Source organism: Acyrthosiphon pisum, chromosome A1 (genome assembly GCF_005508785.2).
Source record: "Acyrthosiphon pisum isolate AL4f chromosome A1, pea_aphid_22Mar2018_4r6ur, whole genome shotgun sequence".
In the NCBI taxonomy this organism is placed as follows: domain Eukaryota; kingdom Metazoa; phylum Arthropoda; class Insecta; order Hemiptera; family Aphididae; genus Acyrthosiphon; species Acyrthosiphon pisum.
In genome coordinates this window covers 162,069,380-162,083,799 of record NC_042494.1, presented here as the reverse complement: position 1 = coordinate 162,083,799, position 14,420 = coordinate 162,069,380, and the positions used below count along the sequence as shown (strand labels likewise).

The following is a 14,420-nucleotide window of genomic DNA, read 5'->3' as shown; positions in this document are numbered from 1 at the left end:
ATATTCGTATTATTTATACGATATATGGTCATGCGAAACAAAAACGTTGTCTTACGCCGTAACAAATCACAATGAGATTCGTCCGTATATACATAATAATAATAATACTATATACGTTACACGATGTTTATACAAAATGTTTGGAATTACAATATACTATATTTGTATTCCGGAGACCATACCAACAACATAAATACGCTACTGTGGCAGTTTTGTTGTTAGACATTTCGTAAAGGTCGATATAAAAAAATAATAATATACGTCGTAAGATAATGTACAGAGGTGAACCCGCAGAAATTGATCTCCGACGATCATTTTTTTTTTACAATCTTTCCTATTTCTTCTAAACGAATGTACAAATCCAATGAGAAATAAAAATTTACAGAAATATTCGTGTAGTGAAAAACTGAAAACACGGTGATACTATAAATAAAACCATTACAATAATTATTATCAAATAATGAGTTATCTGTTTGTTTAATTTTTAAAGAATAATTCAAAAAATGATGGCTATAAAACACGACAAAGTGGGTACTAACGTAGGTATTGTAACTTGTATTTTGACTTATAATCTAACTTCCTAAAAACTGGAATACAATTATTTGCTTGTGCGTGTATGACTATAATATTGATGGTCAATAATAATTTAAGGACATCACAATACACAGAGAATTTAGATTTATTAGAGACAAAGTTTTTTTATAACATAAATGTATATTTTGAATTTTTATTCATAAACATGATTTCGTTGAGTAGTAAAATATTTAAAAAGCATCTGTAAAAATATTTAATTCTTACGTCATAATGATCAATAATATACTTAACATATTATATTTGTATTGTGATATAATTTTAGTAATAATATTTTTGTTATTATACATTAATGGTCATTTAAGATGTATTTTTAACTTAAAGTTAAGTCTTAAAACTTTTAGTTCCATAGGTAGGAAGTGTTTGTATTTCTGATAAGCACAAATTCCTATACTTCAAACTTTTGATGAGTTTTCTCAACACCACTCACTTAAGTTTAAATTTAGGTACTTAATATTATCATGTCTAATTTTCCAACTATAAACGTTGTTCACCTTGATTATCTTACGAGTATTGGTTATGTTAGTTATCAAAATAGTATAACGACTTCTCAATTTCAAAAAAATTGATATTATTCTCAATGGGTTTTAATTTATAATCATAATATTCGCGCTGTTTCTCAGTAAATATTTTTTTTATATGAGATATATTTTATTATAAAATCATAAAATAGTACCTAAATGTGATCGTTTAAAATGTTTAAATACATTATTGCACAATATAATATTATAATCAATTAAATGTTTTCTTTTTTAAACAAACAAGCTGTGCAAAAACATAAAACTAAATACTACATTATTATTTTAAATGATATATTTTTAATTGTTTGAACTCATACTAATAATAAAATTAAAAACTATATTGTTCCACAGTTTTTATGGATTTTAGATTAATGACCGAGTATATTATTTAATGATATTAGCTCATGTATATTACTATTAACTACAAAAATCTTGTACTATGCATAGTTACAAATTATACCTTCGATTTCAAATAAAATCCATTCTTAAAAAACGATGGGATAAAACATTCCTTTTTTATAAATAAAGTTATTGTTACAGTTACTATAATATATGTATAGACATCTAACTCATGTAGATTTAGTGAACTTACCAAAGTTGAAATTGGAATTGAAAGTATACATCGATTTGATTAAATTGTTGGAAATTGGCGAATTGGATATAGTAACAAAACAGAGCACAGTCAATTCCAACAAATTCCCTAAATCATTCAAAACTTTGTTCGAATAAAATAACGAATTTCAATAGGGTATGCCTAACCTAGAAGAAATGGTATGATCTATTTTCTAATTTAAAACACTATTTACTTCAAAATATTTCTTTCATTTTTTGAAGAAAACAAAGAAAAAGTAATTTTTCAACTGTCTAGAAGGGAACAAAATTAATACATAATAAAACATTTTAGGTGTACCTACTTGAGGTGCAATATTATTATAAGTTGCATATTTCTATGACAAATCATCTTTTTTATATTAAATATTCACTACAACGAGATATTTTATGCACCTATTTTAAAAGATGTACTCAATCATCATTTATTTAAAATCTAATCGTTTATTTTCAAGACTTGTTCAATAAGATTGATTAAACCCAAGGGAGTGTAAACTTTCAATGTACCAACGCATTTTAAATTGATTCGTTATTTATTCATTAATTTCTTATTTTAATCGCATGAACAATTTTTAAGTCTGTGTAATTGCTGTCTTATTTTGTTGTAGTAATTAATTATGACTTAGAGACTAGAGTATAATGCATTCATACAACTTTATTTTTTACTATTGTAATATGGAAAAAATAATTTATTTAATTTGTTTTATTTATTAGTGCTGAGTTTTAATGACTATGTTAGTTAGTTTATTGATTATTATTTATTAATTTAAAGATGTTTAATGATATAATGTTCAATAAATAATTTAATTGAATACCTTAGTTGTATATTACAATAGTGTGCAATAATAATTGCAATATTTTTTCATTGTATTTGATTTTAGTATCAAGAATTCCAGTTTTTAGTATAATATAATATAATTTTATTTCTTAATATATTCCAGAATAATGTTGAATATTGAGTTATAATTTTGTTTTGTTTGAAAACCTTTTGGTACGTTTTCAGATTTGCTGTTATGCATTTTAATGGACCGTTCGTTTACATTGTCTCATTGTCAAACGTCAGATAATGAATAATAATAATAATAACAGTACTTTTTTTTTTATAATAGGTAAATTATATCTATAACAGTATAGTTATAATATTATGTTACACTGCAGTCTTATTCATTTGTAATAATATGTTAATTAAGAAAATCAAGAATTGCGTGTCTACGAGGTTAGACGCAGCTATATCGACAGTCGATTGTTTTATGACGATACAATTATATTTTAGACATAGTGTACAGTTATGGCCATCTCAGGACTGGCAGTTGCATGGGATTATTATTATTTTAATAATCTATTTTTCGCATGACATTGTATTATATTATCATGACATTCGGTACCTAAAATGCACGTCGAAACCACTTCGTGTTAAAACTTTATTATAATGATATGTAAATATCGCGATGTCTACACATCGCGGTAATACGCGGTAGGTATAATATGAATTCGCGCACTAACCTGAGGATAGTCGCCGTCCCTGGTCTGATAGTCGAAAACGTAGAAAAACGATTTGGTCCTCCGGTCCTTGTTCAGGTCATCGGCGGCAGGTGTCTTCGGCTGGCTGAGCATGTCACCCGTGTGCACCAGAGGAGCCACGTACTGGGCGTCGCTCAGAGCCGCAATCGTCGCGTCCCTGGTGTTGATCGGGTGCAGGACTGTCCGCTCCCAGTCCGTGTATTCGTTGACGATGGTGAAGAATATCTCGGACAGGTGATAGCTGTATGCGTTCCGGACGTACGTGCGCAGGATCTTGTCTCGGCGGTCACCTTCAAAGCCGGCCTGGAACGAGAGAGAGAACATCAGATGTATATTACGGAAAGGGATTTGAGAGAGAGGATCAGAAAGATATAATAGACAGATAGTCAGAGACGATGAGAGAAAGAGAGGGAGGAGGGTGAATGAGAGAGAAGGAGAGAGGAACTGTATAAAAGACAAACAGTGGCACGGGGAGAAACCGGGTGAGGGAGGGAAAAAAAAGGACTTTTAAGTTTCTCGTACGACTCGGCGATCCCACGGGAACGGGAATCGGACGTGACAGAAAAACGTGGTCGGGTATTATACGCGTTAAAACGAAATTTCCCTCCAGAGTCATTTCGGAAACACCTAAAAGAGAAATTAAAGAGACCAAAGTTTTTTGTTGTTCTACTCAAACCTCTGCCGCTTTTAGTTTCGGCCATCACAGCGTGACGGTGCCAATGATAATGCATTTCGTTTTCGGATTTGTACGACATTAATATGCAAACATAAACGTGGGGCACGCCTATCATTAGAAATCGAATTACGCTGGGCCGTGTAAAATGAAATGGTTTTTGAAGTCGTATTCAATACGGGATGAACGCAGTTAAGGACACCTGCAACGTCGTTTTATTCGATGATCGGAATCGAATGTTTAATTCTGATAAAAATGAAAAAAAAAACTTTTAAATATGAGTCCGTATTGAAAAAAATTATAGTACCATATACACATAATGAATATAAGTAAATAACCCTATTACTATTAATAATTTTCTATTGACGTTTTTTTGAGACATATTATATTTTGCGTCTTTAAGGATTCAATGAATTGGATACAATTTGTACGTACTCTTAATGTGCAATCAATTTGAAGAATCGTATTATTACAATATGTCATATTCACAAGAAATCTTATAGTTTATTATTCCTTTATACGGAGCGGAGATGTACAATTTATTAATTTACTGACATTTTATTAGATAGATATAAGTCCACTGTTATTATTTTAAATTTTCTGAATATCTTTTTTAAAATAAATTAACTATGTAATGCATAATATCGTATATATTTTTCATAAAAATAAGTACCTATTTATATTGCGCAATCAATAATAATTTAGAAACATACCTTGTTATATTTATTTTTTGATATAATTAACTTGAAATACTTTATACCTAGTTAAGTATCACACTAAAAACGTTGTATTAAAAAATACTTCAAGATATTTATATTGATCTGATAAAAAGTTTTAAGTTACAAAATGAAGAAAAAAAATAGTTTAATATATAAAGAAAAATTAATTTTTACAAGAATGATACTATATCTACTACTTTACGCAATAAATTTATTTTATAATACAGTTTCTTTTAATAAACTTGAATTTATGAGGGGTAAAACTGTCGGGATTCAAAGAACACTAGTATTCTGTTTTTATAGTGAGTAGGTATTGAAGTCATGGAGTTTTATAATTTCCATATTATTTTAAATTTTGAACTTCATACGTGATAATATTGTATTGTATATCATCTAGTTATGTTTAAACTTTAAAGTGACATACTTGAATGAATTTAAGTCTCCGAAAATTGTAAGATACAGCACATAAAACGATTCATGTTAAACAACCAACACATCAAAATGTCATCAAAGACGAGTGTAATTTCTAAATTTCCTGCCTAGACATTCGTTACACTATAATATTATGGCCAACCATATACGGATGTGATTACAACTATTAATCGACGACAAAAGATAATACATATAAGCCTAATTTTATTTGATATTTTTTTTCACAATTTTGTAGATTTTACCGGTAAACGTCCATTTTATATCTTTTAGCGACGAAAAACGTCAATAGAACGAAACGCACGTCGTCGGTATAGTAGAAACGCGATCGAGGGCCAACGGTATACGCTGTGTCGTGGTACATTCGATTGTACCAAACGCGACGAATGGAATAGGAATCGGTAGAACTTGTGATGGGCATGTGGAGTGGGCGTGTTACCTGTATGTCGTTGGAGCTGAATCGCCAGAGGGCCTCGCTTGTGACGACGCCGAACAGCAGGTCGTACTTGTTGATGCCGCTGCCAAACTCAAACTTTTGAAACTTTCGGGCTCCAAATGCCACGCTGGACCCGCTGTATCCGTCAAACTCTGGCAGCAGGTTGGTGATGACGTCCTCCTGGTAGTTGCTCTTGACCACCACCCCGTCGACGCTGGGCCCGAACGCGCTCAGATACGTGGGCAACGCGACGCCAGCGGACATCAACAGGTCCAGGGGCACTTCCCGCAGACAGTCCACGATCGGTTCCGGGTTGTTTCCGGTCCCGTCGGTTGTGCAGTTCACCTGCTTGGCCAGGTCCAGTGCGTACGACACGGGGTCCTCGACCAGGGCCCAGCTGCTCAGCGCCGAGCCCGACAGCAGTATCGCCCGACGGAACAATCCTGGAAAACGAGCACGCAATCGTTAAGTGATTAGGTATTATTTTCAATCCGAATTTGAGTATTAACCATAATGTCTATATTTGAATGAACGATCCTAAACAGGATAATCGTATATACCTATATATACACGTATAAAATCGAATTCAATTCACACATGTTTTGGGTTTCAATTCGATACCACACATACACGTAATTATAAAAATGGGTAAAACGTTAGCAAAATAAATCTAAAAACATAAAAAATGAATACCTGCACCGTTTTGACATCGATAAATTGTCCAGCTATAATTGAAAGTCCAATTAAATTTTTAATACTGTTTTCTACACCAAAATTCTTCATCAAAATGTGCTGTTAGTCATCACAGTCTAAACCATGGTTATGTCAAACACTTTGCTTCTTGTCATTTATCATCACACTATGCACTTACTTATCCACATATTATATCTATGATTTTAAAGGTGGTACAATATTCTACATTGAAGGGATAATTTGATTTATAGACTTGAGATGAATTATTGTTTTAATTATTAGATATTGCAAAAAAAAATATTAGTTGACGAATTCATGATACATGTTAAAATTTAATATCTTATAAATTATGATCAGGTATCAGGTAATATTTCGTCCCGTCCTTTATTCATAATATAATATGTAACTTCGTTTTGTTTAATTTTACAATATAAACCTACCTATTTTGAGGTACCGTATAAAATTGGGGTAATCTAGGGTTTTGCAGAGGATTCAAAAGCTTTAGTGTAACTTTACAGTTTATCTTTTACATATTATAAAGTTTATAAAAAAAAAAATATTTTTTGGAATGCTTTATCTAATTTAGTTTATTTATTATTAGTAAAAGTTGTTTTTGAAGAGGCCTCTAATGGCTCAAACCATTATAATTAATTACAATACTATTAATATTAATAGAGCTTACTTCGCCTACTTAATTCCTACATCTATTATAAGAAAAAACAATTATAATTTGTTTGCAATTCGATTTTGGAGAACAACTAAACAGTGTATATTACTCATTTTTATCGGTAACAACACTATTGTTTTATTTTTTAATAATTGTATTCCAATCAAATGTAAATTAAACATAGAAATAATAACGAAGATTCTAAGTATACTATGCATTAAAATAACCATTTACCTGTTAGTGAATTGTATAGGTAATCTAAGTCTACGGAGTTGAATTAAATAAAAATATTTTAATGGTGCATAAAATTAAATTTGAAATATTTGTGGACCATTGCTTAGAAACAACATTGTAAATATAATGAATTAATATTCAAGTGTCGGTCTTGGAAAAGGGTGTTATTCATGAAAGTATAATGAGTACCCTTTGTTTTATTGATCTAGAACACTATTACCAGGAAAGAAAATGTCATTATGTTTAAAAGAATTGTAGCCTTGGTCCATTAAAATAATTAAATGCTGAAAACTAGACATTTTTTCAGTGTTTCCTTAAAAACAACAAATTTGAATTTTAAAGAAACATTAATTTAAAAGTATCTTCTTAAAAAATATGTCAGTAATATTTGTTAAGTGTCTCATTCATTTATTCAATTGTTAGGCTTTCTTATAATTTCTTTTAATATTATCATGAAAACATTTTTTAAAAGCTTCTTATGACATTTTTCTAGATCCGTCATAGCGAATATTAAAATTAAAGATTTACAAATGGTTGTACATTTTGTTTATAACTATTAGAACCTTATTTGTATCAAACACTACAACTTACGGTTCGTAAGTTAAACTCCTAAATGTATTTCGTACACAATGGTATAATATTTGTAGATATCAGATAATAATAAATTGATTTCCAATGACAACGGAAATTTAATAAGTACTCAATACGTAAGTACTCAATACGTCTTTTACACTATTCTGATCGAAACGTTGCCGAAATTCTTATTTATCATAATATTTTTTTAGTGTACACTGTATAACTAGAAATGATATCAACAATATCCAAGTCTAGCGCGTCAGCTATAGAGACTTAAAATAATAATAATAATAATATTACTCTTTCACGTTTTTCCTGTAAAGGTCGTTAAAAATAACGACACTGCCGTGGTACGATGCGATTAAAATAATAAATCAATGTAATTTAATTATAATTAAATCCATTATTAATTACTTTCGATCGGGTAAAACGGGGATCGGAGTAAATCTCAAATAAGTGAGCTTATATCATGGACGTTTACACTATTCAGAAGTAAAACAAGTAGATAATGACTAAGAATAGATTAAGTATATAATGTATTTGAAAAACTACACTTTAGAGAACATCACGTGTGTATAGATTAATATAGATAGATACGCGGAAGGAGAAAAACATTAGATTTATGTAGAACGGACGTGTCCGACGGCGTTTGACATACGATCTTATATCGTGTCCGAGCACAATCTCGACCACGGATGACCGGACGTATAAATCTTTGGTAAAAGTAAACTATTTGAAAACACAATAAAGAAGACTGAGATATTCCAAACGTAAACAGTCAAATATAATTTATGTACAACATGGCAATGATGATAATATCATATTATATTATACGGCACATCCTGTATATCGATTAGCACAAAAATTAAGTAGGTACCTACCCAAATTACGTTTTTCAGAACACATTGTTAAGAATAATTATTAAAATAATGGTCCAAACACAGTTCATCGGGCGCAGGAATTTTTGGTAAACAAATGGAAAACACAATAAAGAAGAATGTGATCATGTGCGAATGGTAAATTTATTGATACAATTTATACACACTCGACCTGTGAACGTTCAACAAAACGATAGGTACGGCGCATCCGGTATCTCGATTAGCATTGATTCGAAAATGTGATAGGTACCCAAATTACGTTTGTCAGCAGAATGCGTTCGGAATCATTAAAATAATAGTCAAACCTATACTTGTTCTAAATAATGTGTTTTACCTTTCAAATCCAGTAGAGCGTGACCGAGTTTATAAACCCTACGGTGTGCATTAAGTATAAGCAATTCAAATTTATTATAACAGACTGTAATATTCAAAGTCTACAAGCGGAATTGCGTGTATATCTCTTTGTACCAATGTCCTATGGGGTGTGCAGACGATTAGCATACGATTAATTATAAATTATTAAATAAGTGTTCATAGAAAAAAAGTTATTTGAATAATGTATTCACGTTATTATTTTATTTTATTTTATTTTCAACCCGATTTAATACAGTCCTCATATCTACAAGTTATGTAAATATTATAATAGATATGGAAAAATGATTTATACATTACATGTTTAATGTTTAATACTTTAACGTAAAAAAATGTCTACCTATCGATGTGCAAACATTCAAGAACCTAACAAAACAAAAAATGTTGTACCAATACTTGTTACATGTCCATATTAAAATATATACTATACATTTTTTTTAAATACACATAAAAGAGAAATATTAAACATTTAGATTCCAAGCGAAGCCTTTATTCTTATGCTTTATACTTGAACCTTTTGATCGTTAAGTAATATCAATGATAATTTATTCGAGTAAATACCTAGTTCATATTTTTATTTTATAAACAGAATCATACTTGTTTTCGAACTAAATATATATATTTTTTAATGTTTATGTTAGATATTTATAAACGGTGTGGATAAATTATCAATAACATACTTAATTAAGATATAAACCACTCAGTTTGTAATATTATAGTATATTTGTTATTCACAATATTAAATATTATGATAATCTAATAAAATGTTGTTATTACAAAATATAGGACTTATTTAATAAGTTGTCTACAGTTATGGTTGTCTATTGGCCTTTTTGCTATATTCTACTTAACCAAAACAGATGATCTTAATGTCCAATGAATAACAAGGAACGTAATTCGTCTTGAATACGAGGGAAATAGTCAAATGTAAATTACCTCAATAGTTTCAATTACATAGACATAGAAATAATTAACTTGCATCGTCATCAATGACCAATGAGTATAATATATTCAAAATAAACCTATGCCAACAATATTATGTTGTGTTTAATGGAGATATTATATTTCATTTATATTTAATAAGTTACTTATACTAGGGTGTAGGAGTTATATTTTAAATGGCCAGTAAAAAAATCTAGCGAGCTATATGAAAAACGAATTCTAATTTATTAAAAATAATAAAGTGCTTATATTATTCTACATTATACATATTATGGAACAAAAATAATTAATACAGGTCAGTGTATATTATTTGAGCACGCGAGGCACTTAATTCGAGAAAAAAAAGTTTAAAATAATTTAAATAAAAAATTTGGTTTTGATACGTTTTAAATAACGTATAATAGATTCAATCAATCAAAACACTAATGAATATTGTCACTGTACAATGAGAGTATATATGAATATTATAAAATTGAACGAGGAGTAATAATAATAGTAATAAATACAACATAAAAACAATGACTGGCACAAAAATATGTCAATAATAAAACTGTATAATATATGTATATAACGTCATATTGTATTTTGCTTCGGGGACATAAAGTCTATTATACTTGGAACTCTTAATATAAGCGTATATGCGTGTTGTAGAAACATACAAAGACACATGATTTCTCCCTCTCTACTTCTCTCTCTCACACACACACACACAGATACATCAGCATTTGATCAAAATTTTGAAAAAATAACAACTTTGAGGTGGGTTTCAAAACGATTGTGTGCGATCAACCTGAGTCAGGGGCGGTGACGTGCCGTTGGCAGCAGAGCAGTGAAGTTATATAGACGTTGAGACAAACGAAAAGCGTGACAAATTACAGATCGGGGTTGGGGGGAGGGTGTTGAAGAAAGGAAACAGTCATCCAGACGGATCGGCTGTTTAAAGATAAGCGCGCGGACTTAATGCTCGGTTAAAATATGAGGATATCATTGACAAGAAAGAGTGCCACGTCCCCTCGCAGACGGAAATACACCCACCCACATACACACATACGACACTACTAACGCATGCGCACTACACACGCGTGTCGAGAAAATTAAACAGGTCCGTGTCCAAGAGACACTGTCGTTGGAATCTGCGGCCCTCGTGCTCGCTGGTCTAGTAAAATCGCTGCCACCGCTCGTAATGGATACAAATGCGAGACGGGAAAATCGATACGAGTAACGCATCCATTAATACATTTTTTATTCGTGCGCGGGCTATATATTGTAGTCGAATAATAATAATAATAATAATAATAGTAATGTCCCTGGCGTAAGTTATTATTCATAACGTTCGAAAATTGAAACACCGCGAATGGAAATTTATTCCCATCTCATGTGCACTGCGTTTGTTCGCATTCTCTTAGCTGCCGTCAAACACACACACACACACACACACACACACGCGCGCGCGCGCGCACACGAGTTAGGTAACTCGTGAATTTTTCGGTGTTTTGATCAAATAGCCAAGTCCGTGATGACGTCATAATGTCGTGTATTCTATCAAAGCCTCCAGTCGGCCATCCGAGGATACTCGAAAACATAATATAGGTACCTATGTCGTATGTGCAAACTCAATTCAAACGAATGTTTAATTAACTGACCTATAAAATAAGCTTATTATTATTTTTGTTGTTGTTGTATTTTATTTTTTTTAAGCTTCACCGCTATAGCTTGATACTATATCTAATTACTATAAATGCAAAGTACAAAGATATATATATAACTAAGAAAAATTATTTTTAAATTAAACAGCAGAGTCATCAGTTCTCATTATGGACTAACGTAAAAACACATGTTTTTATTATGAATAGTTAAATATGAAAATAGTTACAGATTTGTAAGAATAAAAAATAAAAATGAATTTTAGAACGGAAATGTATTATATTATTTTTGCTTTTTTCAATAATTAAAAATGTTGTCTGAATGAATAATGTTAAGTAGGTATATATTGTTAAGTACCTATACGCATAATGTTTGTTTCTGTCGAAGAGGAATAAAACGGAAACAAATGAATATTGTGTGTACACTATACGTCTGATCTGCTTTAGCACAACCGTAAGGTACGTACATAATGTTCTAGAGGATTTTCAAATGTCAACACTTCGCATTCTATACCTAATGGACGCAGTAAACCAATAATGAAAAATATATTTTAAAACACTAAATTATTCATAGATTCCAAATAAGTAGTAATTAGTTAAGAACTTGAAATACCATAGAACAAATTATGAAAATAAATTTAGAATACCTTTTATTTTAATTTTTCTTAAAGTACATAAAAATTAATAATTTTAAGTTTTCCTAAAACCATAATATGTATACCTACATGGCTATATTATAATATATTATGATAATGCTTAAATAATTAAATTATAGCTTCTGTAAAAGTATTTGCTGTACATTGCTATGGTAAAACGAATAACTGTTTTGAAATAATTTTTTACTAACATTTAAAATAATCTTCACTTTTTAGTTTACGCATTAAATGCACGAAACTTTTAGTTTAAAGGAAAGATAACTTTTAATAAAGCGCAACATCATTAAAACTAATACTCAAAGCTAACTTTGTATATAAAAATAAGTTAATGAGAATGTTCTATAATTAGTTTTAATATTCAAGTTCTGGATTGATATGTGTATATAATTAAAGTGGATAAGTTGGAATACCATAGATAATTATTGTATAATAAATAATATGACACAATGTATTGTTTATATATAAATATTGTGTAATAAACTGTCATAAACCGTATTTATGGAAGATATTTAATTTCGTTACTTAATAAGAATTAGTACAGTACCTATACCTATACCAGTGTTGAGCCGAGATAAAGATAAAGATAACTAAATTATTTATTTATCTAGATAAGATGAAATATTGTTTATATTGGTTTATGACACTCTTCGTAAGCTCGTAGCAATATAGAATAACTTAATAGTATGTTATAGAAAATGTCTATAGTTATTAGTAAATACTTTACCTACTTAATAAATTACCTATAAATTACAATAAAATATAAAAGCCGTTTAATAAATTTAATTATCCGGATAAATTCATCTAGATAACGGTGATTTTTATCTTAGACAACTGGTACCTACCACAGAAGAAATAAAAGAAATAATTTTTATGATAATTATTTATAATAATATCTTTATTGAAAAACAAATATAGCATCTCGAGATTTTTTTATTGTAGTACTTAAATAAGGTTTTTCAATTCACAAAATGTTTGTCGTAAATAAATAAATTGTGGTTTGTTGATCAAACATAATGCGGAACGTTTGAATAATAAAATACGGTCTTGTTTAATTAAAAGTTTCTAAGACAATTGCAGGGTATATTATAAGAAGATTAATGGCCAGCTAATTAGACTTGTTAGTTGATGTTGTGTACTTATCTGAAGTCTATGATAATATTCTTTTTTTTTATATAGGTAACAATAATTCATCCTGGTGATTAGCCACAGGCATGTTTTTACGACTAAAACCCATTGTTTTTAGAATGTTTTGAATGAAATTGAATCATTCGTCATTTTTTATTCGATTATAATTGCATTTATTTCACGTGCCTTTATTCTCGAACCCGTATGAGACCTTATCGACATTCTCAGGAATTAAGTTAAATTAACACGTGCGTTTAAATATTTAAGCTGACGGTAAGAAGTTAACTTTTTTATACAATAAAAATTATATATAGATACATCATACTATTGTATCATTCTCATATATTAAACATAATTTTATATGCAGTCATACAATATTTTTTTGATGTTAATAAAACTAATACTGAGCGTGTACCAATATTACTAGACAAACGACATAAATAATTGATATTAGTTTATGTTATTTTGAACTATAATAATTCCTATGTCTTAAAACTATTTACGTATCCTTTGCTTTACAATGATGTTAACGATGAGCGCATTTTTAATATAGAATTATTCATTTGAACGGTTATGCTATAATTTATGAAAAATTATTAAAAAAACTTACAATATTGTACATTTTTTTTATTTTAGTTGAATTGAAATGTTACATTACTGAACTATTCGATATCAATTACTATATTGGTCAGATAAACAATTCTTATAAAATGTATGAAAAATGTAATCTTACTCAAACAAAAAATTCGTGTAAATTCCATGCCCATAATATTATGTATTTTAATAATTACAATATTATTTTTTTGAATTTCATTAAATTGTATTCTAGTGTTACTTAAAGTTGATAACTGTGATATTCTTTAACTTATAAATATTCTCTTTTGATTTACTTAACTAACAGATTGTGTGCACAATATTTCATATTGTGAATTTTACTAACTTAGAATCTTTTAGTACCAGCTAGTATAATAATTCTGTTGGTTTTTCGAAGTTGTAACAGATAATATACAATATTTGGTCCTACATAAATTATTACTTCACTATTTTAATATTAATTAAAACCACGCTGGGCAAGTTAATAATTTTTTTAAACTCAGTTAAGTTAAGTTAATATGCACCAATACAAAAGTCTAAA

At 29.5% G+C, this 14,420-nt stretch overlaps 1 protein-coding gene across 4 annotated transcripts in view; it reads right to left on the bottom strand.

Annotated features, from left to right (window-relative positions):
- The window catches only part of LOC100159811 (neuroligin-4, Y-linked-like), a 516,542-nt gene that overhangs the window by 27,671 nt on the left and 474,451 nt on the right, over positions 1 to 14,420 (bottom strand). For all 4 annotated transcript variants that reach the window (XM_029488726.1, XM_029488724.1, XM_029488727.1 and 1 more), the window contains 2 exons: positions 5,503 to 5,942; positions 3,225 to 3,545 (listed from right to left, as the gene is read on the bottom strand). In XM_029488726.1, coding sequence (XP_029344586.1) covers positions 3,225 to 3,545; positions 5,503 to 5,942 — 761 coding nt within the window. The remainder of the gene's footprint in view (positions 1 to 3,224; positions 3,546 to 5,502; positions 5,943 to 14,420) is intronic.